Source organism: Oryctolagus cuniculus, chromosome 16 (assembly GCF_051225735.1).
Source record: "Oryctolagus cuniculus isolate XC-2025 breed Fujian yellow rabbit chromosome 16, ASM5122573v1, whole genome shotgun sequence".
In the NCBI taxonomy this organism is placed as follows: Eukaryota; Metazoa; Chordata; class Mammalia; order Lagomorpha; family Leporidae; genus Oryctolagus; species Oryctolagus cuniculus.
The window spans coordinates 66,256,938-66,278,955 of record NC_142882.1 but is presented as its reverse complement, the minus strand read 5'-3'; the positions used below and the strand labels follow the sequence as shown (position 1 = coordinate 66,278,955).

The 22,018-nt window shown below is 40.8% G+C and overlaps 1 protein-coding gene across 10 annotated transcripts in view; it reads right to left on the bottom strand.

Annotated features, from left to right (window-relative positions):
* RALA (RAS like proto-oncogene A) overlaps nt 1-22,018 on the bottom strand; it is a 73,617-nt gene that overhangs the window by 17,951 nt on the left and 33,648 nt on the right. For 6 of the 10 annotated variants that reach the window (XM_002713768.6, XM_017344442.4, XM_070059756.2 and 3 more), the window contains 2 exons: nt 6,987-7,139; nt 5,422-5,630 (listed from right to left, as the gene is read on the bottom strand). In XM_002713768.6, coding sequence (XP_002713814.1) covers nt 5,422-5,630; nt 6,987-7,100 — 323 coding nt within the window. In that variant the 5' untranslated portion in view covers nt 7,101-7,139. Of the gene's footprint in view, nt 1-5,421; nt 5,631-6,986; nt 7,140-17,781; nt 18,080-22,018 lie in introns of those variants that run through there. The other 4 variants (XM_070059758.2, XM_089315648.1, XM_089315649.1 and 1 more) reach the window with 3 other exon arrangements.

The window sequence follows — 22,018 nt, the reverse complement described above, 5'->3', positions numbered from 1 at the left end:
TACCTATTTGTGAAATAGATAACATAACATAATACATTTATTTCCTTAAAGATTTATTTATTTGAAAGGCAGAATTACAGAGAAGAGCCATGTTTCATTTGCTGGTTCACTCCTGAAATGCCCACAATGGCCAGGACTGAGCCAGGCCGAAGCCAGGAACCAGGAGGTTTTCGGGGTCTCCCATGTGGGAGGCAGGGGCCCAAGCACTTAGGCCATCTTCTGCTGTTTTCCCAAGCACATTAGCAGGAGCAGAAGTGGAGCAACCAGGACTCAAACCAGAGCCCATATGGGATGCTGGCATTGCAGGGTCAGCTTAACCCACTAAGCCACAATGCTGGCTCTGACATATCCATTTTAAAAAGATGGGATGTTAAGCCGGCGCCGTGGCTCAATAGGCTAATCCTCCACCTTGCGGCGCCGGCACACCGGGTTCTAGTCCCGGTCGGGGCGCCGGATTCTGTCCCGGTTGCCCCTCTTCCAGGCCAGCTCTCTGCTGTGGCCAGGGAGTGCAGTGGAGGATGGCCCAGGTGCTTGGGCCCTGCACCCCATGGGAGACCAGGAAAAGCACCTGGCTCCTGGCTCCTGCCATCGGATCAGCACGGTGCGCCGGCTGCAGTGGCGGCCATTGGAGGGTGAACCAACGGCAAAAGGAAGACCTTCCTCTCTCTGTCTCTCTCTCTCACTGTCCACTCTGCCTGTCAAAAAAAAAAAAAAAAAAAAAAAAGACGGGATGTGGGGACCAGCTTTGTAGTAGAGCAGGTTAAGCTGCTGCCATCTCCTATGGATGGTGATTTGTGTCCTGGCTGCTCTACTTCTGATCCAGAAGATGCCACTTGTGTCCTGCCTGGGAAAGCAGAAGATGGCTCAAGTGCTTGGGTACCTGCCACCCACATGGCAGATCCAGATGGAGTTCCTGGCTCCTGACTTTGGCTTGGCCCAGCCCTGGCCATTGTGGCCATTTGGGGAGTGAACCGGTGGATGGAAGGTTTCTCTTGCCTTCTTTCTCTCTCTCTCTCTCTCTCTCTCTCTTTTTTTTTTTTTTTTTTTTTTTGACAGGCAGAGTGGACAGTGAGAGAGAGAGAAAGGTCTTCCTTTTCCGTTGGTTCACCTCCCAGTGGCCGCTGCGGCCGGTGTGCTGCACTGATCCGAAGCCAGGAGCCAGGTGCTTCTCCTGGTTCTTTCCTTCTTTCTCTAACTCTGCTTTTCAAATAAATAAATAAATCTTTAAAAAAAAATAGGATGTGGTGTTCATGTGGTTTCATAAAACAATCACCATTAGTTTAACAATATGACAACCAGTGCAATATCACTATTAAATGCAAGAACTCAGTGGTAGATCTCCTGGATTTTAACTCTGCCATTCCTAACTGCACAGTTTGGGGTAAATCAATCCTCCTGTGTTTTAGGATTTATAAATGTGGGTATACTTTTTAAAAAAACATCCAACTTCAAAAAATCAAAAATTGTAAGCATTTTTAGTGCAATATCAAGAAAAACTGCTTCCAGTTATTAACTATAAGATGCCATACCAGTAAGTTAGAGCCCTGATTTTGAGAGATGGTAAAATGTAAAATACAAGAGTGGGCATTTGGTGCTGTGGTTAAGATGCCACTAGGATATCTGGACCTCATATTGGAGTGCCTGGGTTTGCATCCCAAGTTCATGTCCCAGCTTCACCTGATTCCAGTTTCATATCAACACACTGAGAGCCAGCAGGTGATGACTCAAGTAGCTGGGTCCCTGCCACCCACACAGAAGACCTGGACTGAGTTTCCAGCTCTTAGATTCAGAAAGGCCAAGCCCTAGCTGTTGTGGGTATTGGAGGGTGAACTAGTAAATGGGATATCACTCTCTCTCTGCCTTTTAAATAAAAATTGTTTTAAAGTGTAAAATCTGTACATCTTAGAGTCTATGAAACACAGTAATGTCTACCTCATGTGGTTACTTGATACATGAATTTGTGTTAAATTCTTCAAATAGTGTTTGGTACATGGTTAAGTGCTGTATGAGACTAGGTAATAATATTACTATTACTTCAGTCTCCTGGTTTTTAATTTAATAGCAAATATTCTAACAGAATGAATGCCTGAAAGGAAGTTCTCTGGGCCTGAGTTCTGAATTCTTCTAACATGAATGGACTATGAACCACACAGAAAGTTCTCTCTATCCTTGGCTGGTTTGTAGTTAACCATCCTTTTAGAAAGTAAAAGAGTTAAAAAGCATGAAATCTAGGTATAACATACTAAACTGATCAAAACACAATGTTATATTGTTTTCTACCACTCAATGATTTCTTGCAAAAAGGCTGTCAACACTTAACCACTGTTGCTATTTAATTTATGATATATTTGTGATCATGGTGTCTCCCCTGCCAGGTAACTATAATTTATGATGTATTTGTAGAGAGGATTTTGGCCAATCATAATCTTTTTTTCTAGTAACAACAAATTTGCTGTGGCTTTTTTTTTTTTTTTTTTTTTTTTTTTTAGATCTGTTTATTTGAAAGAGCTACAGAGCAGAGGGAGAGACAGAGAACTTCCATTTGGTGGTTCATTCCCCAGGTGGTCACAACAGACAGGGCTGGGCCCTACCAAAGCCAGAGCCAGGAATTTCTGGGTCTCCCATGTGGGTGGCAGGGGCTCAAGCACTTGGGCCATCTTCTGCTGCCATTTTCCCAGGCCATTAGCAGGGAGGTGGATCGGAAGTAGAGCAGCTAGGGCTCAAAGTGGCACCCATATGGAATGCTGGTGTGGTAGGTGGCAGGCAGCTCTACCTGCTATGCTGCAACGCTGGGCCCTGTTATGACTTTCTTAACAAGTTTCCTTCACAACCAACAGCCTGAACTAAGATGTTAAGGACAACTGACTTACCACCCAACCTCACTAACTACCAGGAAGGACAGACTGACTCAAATGTTTGTGACTCTAGCACTTCTGGTTACATACTATTTATTAATTAATTTCTTAATAAGTACCTACTAAGCTACCGAGTCAGGCATTGTAGGAAAAGCAACATTGAAATTACAGTGTGACTGATGCTATCAGAAACATGGCCTTGGAAAACCTGGACTTACCAAGTCAAGAGGTGAGAAGAGCTTTAGACTTAATAGGTTGGTTTTATTAGCTACTTTCCTGGATATAGAGAAAGATAATTCCATGTCTATTATCTGCATACACATTTTGCTTTATGTTATATTCCCTTTAAATACACTGAGAGGCTATTATACAATTTTAGAATAGGAAAGTCCCTTTATAATCTTCATTTTTGACATAAGGAAAGTAAGTATCAAAAAGCTAAGAGTTTTCAAATTGAATTAGATGTTTACTAAACATTATTTGCAATTAAATGTTAAATGCTAGCAACTGTGCCAAATATGAGTACTAACAATTCTAAAATGAGTTATAAATGAAATTTTTCACCTTATCAGGAAAAACACCTGAAGATCAAGCTTGAGTGTTAAGTGTGATACTGAAACTGCTGTTAAGTACATCACTTATACAGATGAGGAAGCAATGGATTCTGTCCTGGTGACAGAGAGACCCAGGAAGGCTAAAGGCTGGGGGGTGGGGGAGGCTGGCGTTAATGTTATCCTTGTGGGTATCCATGTGGAGTGTCTACTGTAACCATTCAGACCTTCTCAAAAATCCTGATGAGTCACTAGGGCTATTTTTATTTATGGGAAGGGCAACTCACTGGAGGTACACCAGAATAGTAATGAATCATCCTTACTTTCTCTAACAGCAATAGCCTAAGTCTCTCTTTTGGTGTAAAAATACCTCATTCCCTTGAGATATCACTTTGGCTTTGGTAACTATGGTGACAAAATTTATTCCATTACCTAGGACTGGCCTGCTAAGCAGTCATGTATTTGTTGAATGAATAAGAAGGTAATGGCATTTATGTAACTTCCAATACATCTCCCAGGATTCCAAGTTACTAGGAACTGCCACCCTTTGCACTTTATCACATATGGAAGTCCTTCCTTATAGAAACCAGCAGCCTTAATTCATGAATCAATCTATATTTTAAAGTTTCTCATTGACAAAAGACATTTTTTTTAATTTTCTTAAAAAATTTATTATTTATTTGAAAGTCAGAGTTACAGAGAGCGGGAGAGACAGAGAGAGAGAAATCTTTCATTCACTGGTTTACTCCCCAGATGGCCACAATGGCTGAGGTTGGGCCAGGCTAAAGCCAGGAGCCAGGAACTTGATCTGGGTCTCCCATGTGGGTGCAAAGGACCGAGCACTATGGCTATCTTCCACTGCTTTTCCCAGGCACATCAGCAGGGAGCTGGATAGAAAGTGGAGCAGCTGGGACTTGAACTGGTACCCATATGGGCTGCCGGAGTTGCAGGTGGCAGCCTTACCTGTTATGCCACAGCACTGGCTCCATGACATGCCTTTTTGCAAAGAATGTTTGTTCTCTTAGAATCTTTGGAGCTCTTAAGGACTTTCAAGAGTACAAAAAAGGAATGTTCTATATAAGCCCTAGTTTTATGCTCAACCACTTGAAATGCCTTCTTTCCTCATCTGGGAAATCCTTTTCCTCAGGCTCATCTGTTCATAAAGATCTCCTAGCTCCTTTCCGTTCCTGGATCCTCTGTCATGATCATTGCCCGTGTTTTTTGACTTTGTCACTAACTTGCTCTTGAACACATGCCTTATATATTTGACAAGGTTGTGGCAATTTTGAAAACTGAGAATACATGCCATGCTTCTTTTGTGCCCTCAATAACCAAAGCAGACACTCAACACAGAAATAAAAGTCTGTAAGTGAAGATCATGTTCAGCTGACTATGCATGTAGTATCTGCAAGATCACTCAAGAACTTTATTTGCACTACATTTCTCTTAGATATAGAGCAAACTTCCTTCCCCAAAACCATAACCCCCTCCAAATTGGATACCAGATTATGATTTAGTAAACAATAAACAAGATATCCTGTGTAACACAACCTAGTGTACCAGTCTACAACATTTTAAAAATGCAGTGCTATCAGGCAGTGTGCCTGCTGAGCATCACAGGGGTGTTGAAAACTATGACTAACACAGAAAGATTAAAATCAGGGTCAGCTCCATTATGTGATCCAAGTATTAACTATGAAGGCAATAGTAGTATTTTGCTCTAAAAAGAAATATTTCACTAACAAGTAAAAGGACTTTGGGTGGGTCCTTGAGGCTGTCACAGACTCAGGCTCTAACACAGCCGGCCCTGGAATGGCTGTAAGATTATGCAAACTACCCTAAACATCTGTGTGTATATACATGGTGGTGAGAGACATACGCTGCATCAGTGAAGTAGTAAACACAATTAAGAGACTGAGTAAAAGACCAACCAGCGAGAAACCCTAGGTGTCCACTTGTTCTGGGGAAGAATCTTGTGCAGTATGTCACAGCAGCAACCTAATTCTTAAACACACCTGAAGTCGGCTGTGGCTGCAAAGGATTCCATTTCCGTAATAGAGAAGACACAGAGGAAACCCTCCCCGCTCCGGAAGTAGTTGTCTCGGATGGCAGCATAGTCCTCCTGCCCCGCTGTATCTAAGATGTCGATCTGTACTTCCTCCCCATCCAGCACTACTTTCTTGCGATAGCTGTCTGCTTTGGTGGGCTCATAGTCCTCCACAAACTACAAAAGAGGAAAAACACATCCATTTTCAACTCCTTTTTACTTCCTCAAACTCCTTATTTTGAAATAATTGGATTTATAAGCTGACCAAATAGCACAAAGAGGTCCCATTTACACTTTACCCAGTTTCCCCAGTGGTTAATGTGACATTACTGGGAAGGCGGGTATGGTGAGAAGAATTACTATGTTCCTAAAGTTGTATTTACGAAATGCATGCAAATAAATAAATAAATAAATCTTAAAAAAAGATATAATTTAAAAAGCGCACATAGAAATGAAAATTAAAAATTAATAAAAAACATTGCTTTTCATTTTAGGCAATTTTAATGGCTTCTTCATCTACAAAGACAGGGGCTAAGTTAAATTCCCTCACTGACCAAACCTTTTGTCAGTCACCAACAAGCAGGACAACTGAATGACTTAAAGGATTTTGAGTATGTGTGAAAGAAATGCTGATGTGCAGGCAATAAAAAGATATGTAGTGGGGAAAATCTGCAGGATTATTTTTGTCAGAAGACAGGTTTGGCATTGGAGATCATTTTTAGGCCAAGATAGGCAATCTCTCTGAGGTTCTGCTTTCTCATCTGTAAAGTGGTAAGACCATGCAGGAGTGTTATGAGGAATAAAGGAGTGCTCTATAACCACAAAGTCTGGCCTTCTACTGGGAGGAGGAAGAATTAAGGATAAATGTGTACATTATATTACCAATACCTAAATCATTAAGCCTTGTTAACAGTCCTCTAGGGAAAAATACATTGCTATATACAGGATATAGTATATATATCCTATATGTATATGTGTGTGTGTGTATGTATATAAATATATATACATTCACACACAATATATACAAATACAGGCTGAGACTTTAACAAGTCTGATCAAAGACTTGCACACAAACCTGTAATCTACAAATTAAAAATTTTAGCAACACAACTATTACTTATTTAATGGTGAATACAGAGCCACGCCAAATACACAATAACTGAAATTTTCATTTAGATCATTAAAGAATGCTTTATATATGTTAATCTCAAGTTTCAATTAGATACTATATGCACCTATTCTAGAAATTCAAGGTGAGAATATTCAAACAAAAAAAATTTTAAAAGCTCAAGTTAGATCACTCAAAAACTAGACACTGTTTTCAGTTTTGTTTTAAAAGCATAGGTTTTCAAGGGTCTTGAGTTCTTGATTTGTTAAATAAAGTTATATACAGATGTTGGCTCTGAATTTAAAAATGGAAAACATTAGTAGTTTTCAAGGACTCAAGGAATCCATCCAAAATAGTACCAAAATTAAGCTAGAAAAATACTGATAAGTCCAAACTTTGATATCCATTAGGAGACAAGCACTTACCTCATCATACATGAACTGCAGAGTCAGAGCAGACTTGCCCACGCCACCACTCCCCACCATGATGACTTTGTGTAAGGCCAAAGAATTCTGACCCTTGGGCTTATTTGCAGCCATCTTGTGTTGCAGAGTTTCCACCAAAGGACTAAGAAGAATCTAAGGAGGATGAAAGAAGAAATTACACTTAGAACATTCTTCTAGAAAAGACAAATGATGTCCTTAGGGTTCAAGATATCAGGTTTCATTCTGCAGTGATTTTAAGCAGATGGCAAATGAAGTATGCTCACTTTGGGAAAGAACCACTTATCAGAAAATACCATAGCAATAAAACAAGCATAGGACTCAAGAGCAATTCTCTTGTAACAGTTGGTTTTCAGTAATGAGCTGTGACGAAAAAGGAAAATTTCTCAGGGCAACCACAGGCTGACTACAATGGGGTATCAGCTGCACTGGAATATATTCACACAGATTATGAAAACAGGCTGATGGGTCACAATACTCCAAGAGCTGCCCCTGCCAAATTCAGTTAGAACAGCTGATTAAAACAAGACTGCTATGCTGCGGTTAAAGATTTCATTAAAAGGCTTACTTACCATTTACTGTCTTCTAATAAAAGAAGAAATCTTATCCCAGCAACTTGGTAATAGAATTATAAACAGGATTCAACACTGTTTACCCCAACTACCTTCTTACTGGAAATCAGTGTTTCTTGAGGTGGATGGTCACTCTAACCCAAATACTGAGTCTACTGTACCCTTTCCTCAGAATACGCCTTTGTTTAATACACTTTCGTGTTCAGCATGGAAAAGATCAGGGTTGTACAGGGCTTGTAGTAATGACTGGCAGTTGCTTCTGGCTAAGGTGCTAGGCCTTGGGAAAAAAAAAATCTGTGGGGTGACAGCAACCGCTGATTGTGTGTGGGGTGTGAGCAGAAACTGTCATTAGAAGACCAGGTGGGGCCAGCGCCGCAGCTCACCAGGCTAATCCTCCGCCTTGCGGCACAGGCACACCGGGTTCTAGTCCCGGTCGGGGCGCCGGATTCTGTCCCGGTTGCCCCTCTTCCAGGCCAGCTCTCTGCTATGGCCAGGGAGTGTAGTGGAGGGTGGCCCAAGTCTTTGGGCCCCTACACCCGCATGGGAGACCAGGAGAAGCACCTGGCTCCTGGCTTCAGATCAGCGCGATGCGCCGGCCGTAGCGTGCCGGCCGCGGTGGCCATTGGAGGGTGAACCAACGGCAAAGGAAGACCTTTCTCTCTGTCTCTGTCTACTCTGCCTGTCAAAAAAAAAAAAAAAAAAAAAAAAAAGAAGACCAGGTGGGTTGCCCCTTTCCTCCTGGGTATCTTTGGCCTGTTTTGGTCTCGCAGTTCACACCTCCTCACCTGTCTTGGAAGGACCTCTCTCCGCTTGGCTGCATGGGGCCCAAACTGGTCTCTCTGTGGTCTTTAATCATTCTGCTATGCCTCTTGGCCTTTGTTATATAGTTCCCTGTGCTGGGCATATTCTTATTCTATCTGGCTAATTCCCCTTAATTTGGGGGGTAACAACATAAATGAGGTTCTCCCCTGCCCTGTGCTTTCAGCATCTGATACCTTCCCTAAATAACCCTTAAAACAATTTAAAATCGCCTCAGCATGTACTTGTTTAATATGGATCTTCTCTAGAATCCCAAGAGCAACCTGGGTGCAGAGGCCATGTACACACGGTTATCTTATCCTCAACATGACTATCACTGCTAGGCATAATCAGCCGTTTAGTGTACGTGTGCTTAGTGAATGAATAAACAAATATTTGCAGCCTGACTAAACCTTGGAAGTGTGTCAGAAAAAATTAATGTGAAGTAGCTATTCTTGCTACAGTCAATCTCAAGTAGGGGAAAGCAGTTTGCTATGGGTCTTGGAGGTAGGTACTACTTCAGACTCCACATGTGTATTTGCCCAATACAGAAAAGCAGTAAGCAAAAAATCCTGCCGATCCCACTATCCATTTAATATATCACTATAAGTCCTTTGAGACTGTTTTCACTCCCCATTTAGCTCCTCTTTTGAGTACCAAGCACATGATCAGTAGATTCTGACTGCCTACCACTGCCCAAACACCGAAAATTATCATAGTCTATGGATAACAAATTAAAAGTCTAAAGGATGCCAAGTCTAAGCCACTCTGTGGAGTGCGTTGTTGCTGGTGATCCTAAATAAATCATGAAATAACATTTCTCACTATTAGGGTCTTTGTTTACTGGTATTACTTCACAGCTACGTAACTACTATTTAATTTTTAACAATAAGAACCACATAAGCTCCAGTTGTTACCATAGCAATTAATATTCTAAAAGGTGTACATGTGTCTTAAGGCAAAATATTTAACAGTTACAACAACCTGGTTAAAACACTTTTCCTTTCAGAACAAATTAAAATACAGTCTATGACTCAGAAACAGAAAAGCAGACATTCCCAAAGACATTTTTCTAAGGTACAGAAACTTCCTAACCACCATGTGCTGCACATTCCACACTTAAAAGGCTACCTGGGAAATCAAGTTCCCACCCAGGAAATACTGCTCAGTGCCATTTAACAAATTTGCCACTGTAAACTCAACTCCCAAGCCCTGATCTGGTTACTTTTAATGTTAAATATGCCAAAGTCCCTGCTTCCTTGGGACGAAAAGACAAACAGATATACAAATAAGAAAAAAAAAAATCCAGTAGTACCAAGTGCAATAAAAAAAAATAAGGGAGAAATGGGATTAAGAGGGGGAGCAGGACCACTTTCACCAGATGGTCAAGGATGACACCTCTGAAGTAGTATCATGTCAAAAAATTTTATTTATTTGAAAGGCAGATATCTAGACATAGACAGACATCTCCCACCCCCTGGTTCTCTCTCCAAATGCCTGTAACAGCTGAAGCTGAGCCAGGCTGAAGACAAAAGCCCAGAATTCAATCAGGACCTCCCACATGAGTTGTAGCGATCCAATTACTTGGGTCATCACTGCTGCCTCCCAGGGTGGGCATTAGCAGAAAACTGGAATTGCAAATGGAGTCAAGACTCAATCCCAGACATCCTGACATGGGATTTGGGCAACCCAAGCAGCACGTTAACCACTACACCAAATGCTCACTCCGAAGAGTCAACATCTGAGCTGAGACCTGAATGTTAGGAAGGAACTAGACGCCTCTGAGGGCACGACATTTGACATAGGGAAGAGGTGCAAAGACCCTAAAAGGGGTGAGGGCTGGCAAGTTCTAGGGACCAGAAGGCCAGAGTGGAAGATGGCCCATAAGCAACAGGAAGTGGCACTAAGAGGCAGGTAGAGGACAAACCACAAAAAGCCTTGGAGGCCACAGCAAGGTGTCTGGATTTTATTGCACTTGAGAAGCATCCTGAGAGTTTTTAAGTCGTGACATAATTTTGATGTATTTTTTAAAAGAAATTTTCCTGGCTAGTATGGCAAATGGATTTTTTTTTTTTAATTTGACAGAGTTAGACAATGAGAGAGAGAGACAGAGAGAAAGGTCTTCCCTCTGCTGGTTTACCCCCGAAATGGCCACCACCGCTGCGCCGATCAGAAGCCAGAAGCCAGAAGCCAGAAGCCAGGAGCCAGGAGCCAGGAGCCAGGAGCCTCCCCCCCACCCCCAGTCTCCCACACGGGTGCAGGGGCCCAAGCACTTGGGCCATCCTCCACCGCATTCCCGGACCACAGCAGAGAGCTGGACTGGAAAAGGAGCAACTGGGACTAGAACCCGGTGCCCACCATGGGATGCCGGCGCCGCAGGCGGAGGATTAGCCAACTGAGCCATGGCACTGGCCCTGCAAATGGACTTTAAATGCAAGAGTTCAAAGTATAGGAGGCCCTCCCAGTAGCCCATGCAAGAGAGGAGGGGCTCAGGGCCCAGCAGGAGCAGCAGGGACAGCAGTTTCACAACTGAACTGGCATGATTTCCACTGCTGACTGTACTGAGGACAATGGAAACATACATTCACTGACCACTCCCTAAGTGCTAGGCATTGTTTTGAGCACATTACATACACTAACTACGTTGTCACCACTTCTATTATATTAACAATAGTACAAGGCATGTACTTTTTAAACTTCAGTTAGGAATCTGGGTCATAGAAGCTGACTTGTCAAGTCCTGGTTTTGAATCAGCCCAGTGGTCCACTTGGGGAGTAAACCAGAAGATGGAAGCTCTTTCTCTCTGTAAACTTTGCCTTTCAACTAATAAATAAATCTTAAAACAAACAAAAAATGTACTTGGTGATGGGGCAGCAGCAAGTTTTCAGCCTCACTGCTTTTCTCTGCTTCATTCAGAAACCAAGTGTGTATATCATGCTCCAAATGTTATTTATGAGCTCCCTGATTCTTTCTTTTTTTGTTTCCTTCTTCTTTCCTTCTATAGAAACACTGAGAGCCTACCTTATTATGTAAGACACTGTTCTAAGTTCTGGGGGTATGTAGTTGAACCCCAAAGTCCTAACATGTTTTGTTAACAGGTACACACAATGTATTCGTTTTCATCAAAATGTAGTGGCTTGTAATCAAAGAAATTGATTCTCTCACAATCTGGGATGCCAGAAGTCTAAACAGAGTCTTAAGTTAGGGACAAAGTGGAAGTGTTAGCAGCAGGGCTGGCTCCCCTGGAGGCTCCAGCATGCTTTGGCTCCTGGCTGCATCATTACACTCCTTAGGGCCATGATGTCGTCTCTTCTACCGAAGTCAAACTTCCCCCACTTCCCTGCGACATGAACACTGTGACATATTTAGGGCCCACCCAGATAACAAAATCTCTCCATAGGAAAATCCTTAATTTAAACAAACCTGCAAATCCTTTTTTCCTACAGTCTCTAGAAGGGAAAGAGCCATGAGCAGATTCTCTCCTACAGCCTCCAGGGGAGCCAGCCCTGCTAACACTTCTACTTTGTCCCTAACTTAAGACTGTTTAGACTTCCGGCATCCCAGATTGTAAGAGAATAAATTTCTTTGATGATAAGCCACTAAATTTTGATAAAAACATTCAGAGATTCTGGTGATTAGGACATGGAAATGTTGTGAGCGATTTTGCAGCCTATCATATCCAAGCTAAACTCTAACCTCTCTATTTTAAACTTTAGGAACTTTTCTAACAAATCACCAGTCTAGTCTTCCAACAGTTTCTAAGGAATATCCTATCAACTTAAGAGACCACAGAGGCTGGCATGCTGGCACGGTGCGTTAAGATACCGCCTGTGATGCCGGCATCCACATGGGTGCCTGTTCAAGTCCCAGCTGTTCCACTTCCATTCCAACTCCCTGTTAATGCACCTGGGAAAACAGTGGAGGATGGCTTGAATGCTTGGACCCCTGCCACCCACAGAGGGAACCTGGATGGAGCTCTAAGTTCCTGGCTTTGGTCTGGCCCAGCCCCCACTGCTACGGCCATTTGGGGAATGAACTAGAAGATGGAACGTCTGTCTCACTCTCTAACTCTGACTTTCAAGTAAATGAATAAATCTTAAAAAAAAAAATACCAAATACTCCCTTGTCTAACAAAACAAAAACCACAATATTTTATTTCTAGAGTTCATAATTATCATTTTTAGACTTCCATAAAAAACAAACTCGTTATTAGGCCTTAGCTCATTATGTAGGCTAATAGAATACTGCCTGGTCAAAGATGTAAGAGAATCCTTATTAATAAAGATATTAAATAAAGCAGTTGCTTTTCCTCCAACATGAATAGTACATTAAAAGCTTATGGTTGGGGCTGGTGCTGTGGCACAATGGGTAAAGCTGCCACCTGCAGTGCAGGCATCCCATATGGGCACCAGTTCGAGTCCAGGCTGCTCCTCTTCTGATCCAGCTCTCTGCTATGGCCTGGGAAAGCAGTAGAAGATGGCCCAAGTCCTTGGGTCCCTGCACCCACATGGGAGATCCGGAAGAAGCTCCTGGCTCCTGGCTTTGGATCAGCGCAGCTCCAGCCATTGCTGGCCAATTGAGGAGTGAATCAGTGGATGGAAGATCTCTCTCTCTCTCTCTCTGCCTCTTCTCTCTCTGTGTAACTCTTTCAAATAAATAAATAAATCTTAAAAAAAAAATTAACTGAAAATGTATCTCTGTAAAAAATAAGAATGGGAAAGGAAAAGGAAGGAAGAAGAAAGGGGGGAGTATGGGTGGGAAGGAGGCAGGGTGGGAAGAAGCATCATGTTCCCAAATCTGTATATATTAAATGCATGAAGTTGTATTCCTTAAACAAAATATCTAAGGTTCTAGAATGATATTTGATAAAATTTAGTCTAATGCTCACAAAAGCCCTTTAATAAAATAGAAATTGATTGGTATTCACTTATTACAGCAAGAAATTGGCTATCTTAAAATTAAAGCCACAAAAACATTACATTTAATGACTTAAATCATGTCCATGAAGTCAGGAATTAGCTAAGAATGTCTATTATCATACTCTTATGCAACATTGTTCTGAAAGTGCTATCTTATGATATTAGAAAGAGAAATAAGGAGGTCTTCATTGTGGTGCAGTGAGTTAAGTTGCTTCTTGTGCCAGCAGTCTCACATGAGAGTGCTGGTTTGAGTACTGGCTGCTCCACTTCCAATCCAGTTATCTGCAAATGTGCCTGAGAAAGTAATGGAAGATGGTCCAAGTAAATACCTGGGCCCTTGCAACTCACATGGGAGACCTGAATGGAGTTCCAGGCTCCTTGATTCTGCCTGGACCAGCCCTGGCTGTTGTGGCCATTTGGGGAGTGAACAAGTGGATGTAGGATCTCTCCATCTCTGTCTCTTTTTCTGTTTCTCCCTCTCTTTATCATTCTGCCTTTCAAATTAATAATAAATACATTTTTAACAAAAAAAGGGAAGAGAAGTAAGGATGCAAGTGATCATTAATCAATAATATGATTTCATACCTACAAAAGCCAAAGGAATCAACTGAAAAACTGCTACAAAAGATTTCAAAATGTAAATGGTTCTTTAATCAATATAAAATTAAATCTTTAAGTAACCAATTAGAATATATAATGAAAGAAAAGCACCATTTTGTAATACAAAATCCACAAAGAATATCCAATAATAAAATTAACACAATCTGTATAGTGTATATATAGGTATATAATAATTATACTTAGATAACATAAAGGGTAACATGAATAATGAAGACAGATTGTATTCTTGGGAAGAGAAGGATCTTTGTTGATGAAGGCACAAAACTCTGATAATAAGAAATGCAATTAATTTTGACACATGAAAATTAAACATTTCTTCATGATACACAGAGAATACCATTAACTCAAAAAACAAAGGACCTGGGTGGGTCTTCAGCCTAGTGGTTAAGACACCTGCATCATCCTACACCAGAAGTATCTGGGTTCAATACTCAGTTCAGGATTCAAATTCCAGCTTCTTGCGAAGGCAGACCCGGCAGGGCGGTGATAGCTCAAGTAGCTGGGTCCTTGTACTTCATACACACAGTGTCTGGACTGAGTTCTCAGCTCCTGCTTTGGCCTTGACCCAGCCCCAGAAGATGCACGCATTTGGAGAGTGAAGTTTTCTGGAAATGTATTTCCAAAATTTACATGCAACCAAGATTGTTGCCATGTTTCTATGAGTTGGGTTTGTTGGGTTAGGATTATCCAGCTGGCTTTTCAGATATACTCCTTTAATTAATATCATGTCCTATCATAACTTCTGCCCTCTATCCTACTGACTCATTCTTAAGTCTCTTCGGGACTCTTTGGGAAAGAACAGACTTCGTTTGCAGCCCTCCCTATGGGTATGCTGGGCTGGGGCCTCTTCTACCCTGCTTCATCCATTAGCACCATCTGTTTTCTATCTTCTAGAACCTGGAAAGTCTCTGCTTTGCTGATGGTCACTCCATCTGTTCCCATTCTCTGTGCTATTACAGATTCACACATTTCTGTCTGTAAATTCCTCTCCTTGTCATTTCACAGGGAGTTGGACACAAGAGGAGACAGACACGTGAATTTAAGCCTAAAGTTTTTTTTACTATAAACCTGTTAACATCCTGAATTGACTAGAATTGGAACACCCAAATATTTCAAATTTAGAAACCATGAAAAATCTCAAAGATATGTAATTAAAACTGTACTGGGTTTTAAAGAATATTATTATTCCATCCTAACTTCAAGAATAAACCAGTTTCGTCACATGGATGGCCAAAGAATCATAAATAAAGACAACAATAATAGCTTAATATTAAGAATGTTATAAAGGGGCTGGCGGTGTGGCACAGCAGGTTAAGTTGCCATCTGCAGCAACGACATCCCATATGGGCATAGGATTGGGTTCCGGCTGCTCCACTTCCCATTGAGCCCTCTGCTAATGTTCCTGGGAAAGTAGCAGAGGATGGTCCAAGTGCTTGGGTCCCTGTACCCACATCAGAGACCTGGTTGAAGCTGCTGGTACCTGGCTTCGGTCTGGCTCAGTCCTGGCCACTGTGGCCATCTGGGCAGTGAATCAGTGAATGGAAGGTCTCTCTCTCTCTCTCTCTCTCCCAGTAATTTTGACTTTCAAATAAATAAATCTTAAAAAAAGAGAGAGAGAATGCTATAAAAATTCAATGCCATGAATAGGCTCAATGAGAAAATTCACAGAATCAATGCAAGAGAAAAGACATTAAATAAAATTCAATATTCCTTTGTGAGAAAAATTCTTGAGTTAAACATCAGAGTACACCCTTGTAAGTGTACTTGTATCCATGTGTGTATGCATTTCTAATGAAATGCTTCACACATTTGAAAGTCATTTTTATACAGAAGCCACACTAAACTTCTGTGTTTTAAAAAGTTAATGAGGCACTAAAGCAGGGCCAGAAGCCAGGTGATTAACTCAAACCAGGTCTCCCATATGGGTGGCAGGGACCCAACTACTTGAGCCAAGTTGAGTATCAGCAGGAGGCTACAATCAGAAGCAGAGCTGTGTGTCAAACCCAGGCACTCCAATGTGGGATCCAGATGTCCCAAGTGGTATCTGAACACTACACCAACTGCTCATTTTTAAAGAATGCAAATTATAACATGACAGTAAGAGGTAGAAAAAAACTCAGAACTCTCTTTTCTGTTTTTTTTTTCTATATTTGCTAATGAAGTAAGAAAAAATTTTGCTCATAATTTTGGTCTTATTTGGAGCCTGCTTACTCAGAAAACACTGGTTAATAAGCATATGACAAGCAAATTACATCTCAGAGGTTAATTCCCTCTGTTTTCTCTTGACTGCATTAAAATTATGAATCACATAAGTAAGCTGCAAGGTGAGTCATTAAGGTAAGTTAATAATGAACTGTGGCCTCCTTTTTCATGAAAAGGCAAAAATATATTTGGATAGTGCAAAATCCTGTTTAAGTTTTATGAAAGAATGAAGTTACAAAGTATGAAAACAAAAAAGACTCAGAAATCATGAAAACATCTATATAAAAAACATATAGGTCTATATAAGAACGGCTACATCAGGAAAATAACCTGAAGGGAAGATGGTCTCACAGGTGCTTTTAGCCAGAAGTATGAAATAAGAATCATCTGGGCAGGGTTTTTTTTTTTTTCCAAAACATATTTACCCCAAGACCTATCCAGAAAAATCCCGATTCACTGAAGTGTGTGCCACCTAGATAATTCTAATTCACATCTCTGGTTAAGGATCAGCACTGCAAATATCCATAATGTTAAACCATATGAAACTAATGAGATTTTTTTCACCTAAAGAAATAACAATTTTTCATGGTTTATCTAATAGAAAGTAACCAAGAATAAAAACAACTAATATTTTACTGAGCATACTACTTTGTAACAGGTACTTAATTAAGTTGTCAAAAGTTCTAACAATACCAGGAAAGAAGAGGTAGGCAAAAATATATCTAAATTTTGTATGGGGAGGTGAGGGTGATGGAGACTGCTGAAAAAGAAGAGCACCCGTCACAGATGCCACAGTGCAAATCACTGGATTTGGGAGGAAGTCACTGGGGTTAAAAATGGATTGAGGTGGTGACAGAAGACAGCACAGAACATTAAGACAAGCTCTGCATTTAGCAATTGTCTATGTGGTTTAGGAAGAAATAACCCTCTTCAGTCTTTTCTAACAAATTAAACATTAACAATAAAAGAAGAGGTTTCAAAAAGTTTGTGGAAAACACACATTATTCTTTGATTCCACTTTTTCAAACTTTTTGAAGGCTCGGTGTATGGAACTAGAATGCATGCCATATTACTCTTAAATCAGAGAGAGACCAGGAGGGAAGGAGTACCCTTCTCTGTAATGGGTGTGTACTGAATACAATCCTGGCTCATCAAGAATGGTCTGGTAGGACATAGGATGGGCAGCAGGCACACATATAAGGAAACCTCTCATCTTTTAAAATTTTACCACTAAAAGCCAATCATATATTTAAAATTCAAATTAATGGTCAAAAGCAATGCTGTAGCATTTAATTGTGATTTAAGGCTTGCAGGCTTCAACAAAACAGAGGACAGTTTGAGAGTCACAGGTAACATTTGGAAGACCAAGCCCCACAGAAAGCGGGAGTTTCCTGGAGATATCCTCCAATACAGCACCCTTCAGTGTGATCTATTTTTCCTGATTCTATCATGCCACATGATTTTAACAAACTGCTTTCATTTTTACCTACAAATTTCATCATAAGATTTTTTAAAGTATGCATAAAATGAGACTGAAGACTCACAGAAGGAAGCCTTAAAATAATCCAATTCCTCCATTTTTCATGAAGGAAAAAGGGCTTGAGAAGAAATTAGTCCTTGCAAGAAACTCCAGAGAGTTCGAGCAGAGTAAAAACTGGGACTTACCCAAGATAGGATCCAGGAGGTCTTGTTGTGTCTTATGCCATGGCAGGCAGACAGATGTGGAAACGCTGTAAACTTGGAAAAGACTTCTGAAGCAATCTGTTACCTTTGGTCGTTCACTCTAAACCAAAAGCTAGGGACGAGCAGAGTGTTTGTTTTACTTAGTAAGGAGGACCCATGTATGGGCTTCCACATTCACCAATCTGTCATACTAGAGCACTGAGTTTACCCAACTGAGCCTGAGTTTAACTAACTTCCTGCAGGACTGACCCCCTGGTGACCCTGTAGTTTCATGTTATGCCAGGTGTTCAAAAACATGGCTCTGGTTGCATGGTGACAGGTGCTGCATGAAAGACAGAGATCTGTTACAATAGACTCTTTAACAACAAAGCACTCTGGTTGCTATATAATTGGCTGCAGCTTGTAAGTCACCTTTTATTTTTTACTTTCTGGGTTCTTGCTGTTGTCATTAATCAGTAGTGGCCTTATAACTAATCTCAAATCAGTGAGCCTTGAACCAAAGAAAAATAAAAGATCAAAAAGCTCTTACATGTTATTTTATAAGACTGCAAACTGAGAAATAGCAAGCATGAATAAATGAGGCCTGTATGTAGACTGAATTCGTAGGCCTAAATATAGCTGTCATTCTCATAAATCTAAGAAACACTCTGCAGTAAGAACATGCACTAATTCTGAAATTTGAACTGCTGGTTATATTTCAGTTGACAGAATGGAACTATAATGTACAAAGCAAAGCATAGGAATGCATTTAAGATAGCAAACTAGGAGTTCTGACCTGCCACTCTACAGAACTAAGTACTAAAATATTATTGTCATGGATAACAAGCTCCTTATATTAACAGTGGCTGCCTTTTTATGTAAACTCAACCTGTCACTATAACAAGTGAAATTAGTTTGACAGAGGTTGCTTAAAATTCTTCAAGGACTCCATACAGTTCGTAAGTTAAAATCTAAATCCCTTGATACTGTCTTCCCATACGATCTGCCCCTGCTCATTTCCTTTTTCACTCCTTACCCCTTAAGCCTTACCTTATTCCTGGTACAATGTGAAATTTCTACTAATGAAATATTGTGGGCAATTTGAGGAACTTTAGGTTAAATGCTAACAAGCAAAGTGGATTTATAGATAACTAAACAATGATACCAAGGAAAGTTAACAGATTTGGTAGGGAATGGCATGACATGACTTGAATAAACAAAGAAAAGGTGTACTTGAAGAGAGTTTACGATGATCACAATCTTTTCCAAATACTATGTTGAGATATGGATACACCATTTTTAATAGCAATAATAAACTGGAGTTTTAGTACAAAGACCAAGGAATCAGGGGAAAAACCATGGTTATCAAAAAGGTTATCAAAATATTATTATTCTATATAAATTTTATTGTAACTGCATTATTGAGGTAAAACATAAAATAAACTTCATATTTCAGTTTGTCCCACTGTAATTCCTCACTTCCTTTGTCCCCTTCGCCTCCATACACTGATTTGCTTTCTGTAACCATATATTAGTTAGCAATTTCTAGAGTTTCATATAAATGGCACTAAGCAATATGTACTATTTCATCAAGCTTCTTTTGCCCAGCATATTGTTGTGATTCATCCCTATGGCTTGTATTAACATTCTATATTTTTTTATTGCTGAGTAGTATTTGATGGTATGGATACAGTAATTCATTTCTCTACCTACTGATGGACATTTGGGCTGTTTACAGTTTGCAGTATCTGTTGACAAAGGTGCATAAGACAATGCAGTAAGAGAATCTTTTCAGCAATGCTGGAACAGATACTCATACATGAAAAAATGAACTTAGATCCATTTCTTCTTATACCACAATTAACTCAAAATGGACCATTCCTAAGTATAAAATCTAAAATCACAAAACTTCTTGATGAAAGCATGTGACCTTGGATTAGGCAATGATTTTTAAAAAAGATTTATTTACTTATTTGAAAAGCAGAGTTACAGAGAGGCAGAGGCAGAGAGACAGAGAAGTTTTTCCAACCACTGGTTCACACCACAAATAGCTGCAACAGCCGGACATGAACCAACCTGAAGCCAGGAACCAGGAGCCTTCTCTGGGTTTCCCACATGGGTGCAGCGACCCAAGGACTTAGACCATCTTCCACTGCTTTTCCAGGCCATAGCACAGAGCCAGATCAGAAGTGGAGCAGCGGGGACACGAACCGGTGCCCACATGGGATGCTGGCACCACTGTGCCAGCCCCTAGGCAATGATTTTCTTTTTTTTAAAGATTTTATTTATTTGAGAGAGAGTTACTGACAGTCAGAAGGAGAGACAGAGAAAAAGGTCTTCCATCCGCTGGTTCACTCCCCAAACAGCAGCAATGGCTGGAGCTGGGCCGATCTGAAGCCAGGAGCCAGGTGCTTCTTCCAGTCTCCCACACGGGTGCAGGGGCCCAAGGATTTGAGCCATCTTCTATTGCCATCCCAAGCCATAGCAGAGAGCTGGGTTGGAAGAGGAGCAGCAGGGACTAGAACCAGCGGATGGAAGACCTCTTTCTGCCTATCAAGTAAAATAAATAAATCTTAAAAAAAGAATTCTTGATTGCAGGGAAGGATACGGCAGGGCAGTCAGCAAAGCAGATGAGTGAGACATGAGACTGCTCCCACATCCGCTAATGCTATGCTGTGTGGCCTAGAATTACAATGTTCCATGCACTGAGGACAAGCTACACACGGGTCTCAAAAGTTAAATCAGCTTTTATGAAACTAATATTCAATAAAGTCTATGAAAAACATGAAATAGAAAATTGTCAGAGGGAGGTCTGCTGAGTTGAGCTGATATTTCATGCAATTTTTAAAATAAATTAATACAACTTTATCAATTTTGACTACAAAGGAATTCAATCTGCTGATAACATAGCCATTTATGAAAGTCATTCACGGCCGGCACCGTGGCTCAATAGGCTAATCCTCCGCCTTGTGGCGCCGGCACACCGGGTTCTAGTCCCGGTCGGGGAGCCGGTTTCTGTCCCGGTTGCCCCTCTTCCAGACCAGCTCTCTGCTGTGGCCCGGGAGTGCAGTGGAGGATGGCCCAAGTGCTTGGGCCCTGCACCCGCATGGGAGACCAGGAGAAGCACCTGGCTCCTGGCTTCGGATCAGCGCGGTATGCCGGCCGCAGCAACCATTAGAGGGTGAACCAATGGTAAAGGAAGACCTTTCTCTCTCTCTCTCTCTCTCTCACTGTCTACTCTGCCTGTAAAAAAAAAAAAAAAAAAAAAAAAAAAAAAGTCATTCACTACACAACAAGCTATAAAGCTCTACAAAAACTTTTTTGCTTCTTACCTTATACAGACATCATGAGGTTTCAGAGTTAGAGGAACATCAGAATTGCAATAAGTTTATATCCAGCAAAACAGGCTTATGGAACAGATTTTTGCAGTAACTGAACTAATTTTTTAAAAACATTTATTTATTTTGAAAGGCAGAGTTACAGAGAGGCAAAGGCAGAGAAAGGGAGGTCTTCCATCCACTGGTTCACTCCCTGAATGGCTGCAATGGTTGGAGGTGTGCAGATCCAAAGCCAGGAGCCAGGAGCTACTTCTGGGTCTCCCACGTGGGTGCAGGGGCCCAAGGACTTGGGCCATCCTCCACTGCTTTCCCAGGCCATAGCAGAGGGCTGGATTGGAAGTGGAGCAGGCAGGACTCAAACCAGCGCCAACATGGGATGCTGGCACGGCAGGCAGAGGCTTTACCCACTACACCACAGTGCCAGTCCCTGAACTATTTTTGCAAATTAACTGAGAATATGAATATTCCAGCACTCTTTGAAAGTCCAATAAAAACCAACAGACTCTCAACTCAGAAGAAGCTCTACTGTGGTCCTATTTCAAAAGGAATACAAATGTTTCAAAACTTATCCAGTTAATTGCCTTTGCTGAACTTAATATGAGAATTTAATAATAATTTAATATGAGAATTTAATAACAGGATTATGGATAGCCATACAGTGGAATCATAAGTCATTAAAATGAGTAATGAATGACAATGAAAAATATCTTCAGTATTTATGTATGAACTTTATTTTTAACAGCTATGACTAAGCACAGAAAAATTAAGATAACAAAGTAAAATTTCAGTAAGTAATCTGAATAAGAGAAAATTTAAAAATGTATTATTTCTCAGGGCTTTTTGTTTATCTGTATTTGAATTTTCTACCATGAATGTAACTTTTGGTAATCAGGAAAAAAAAA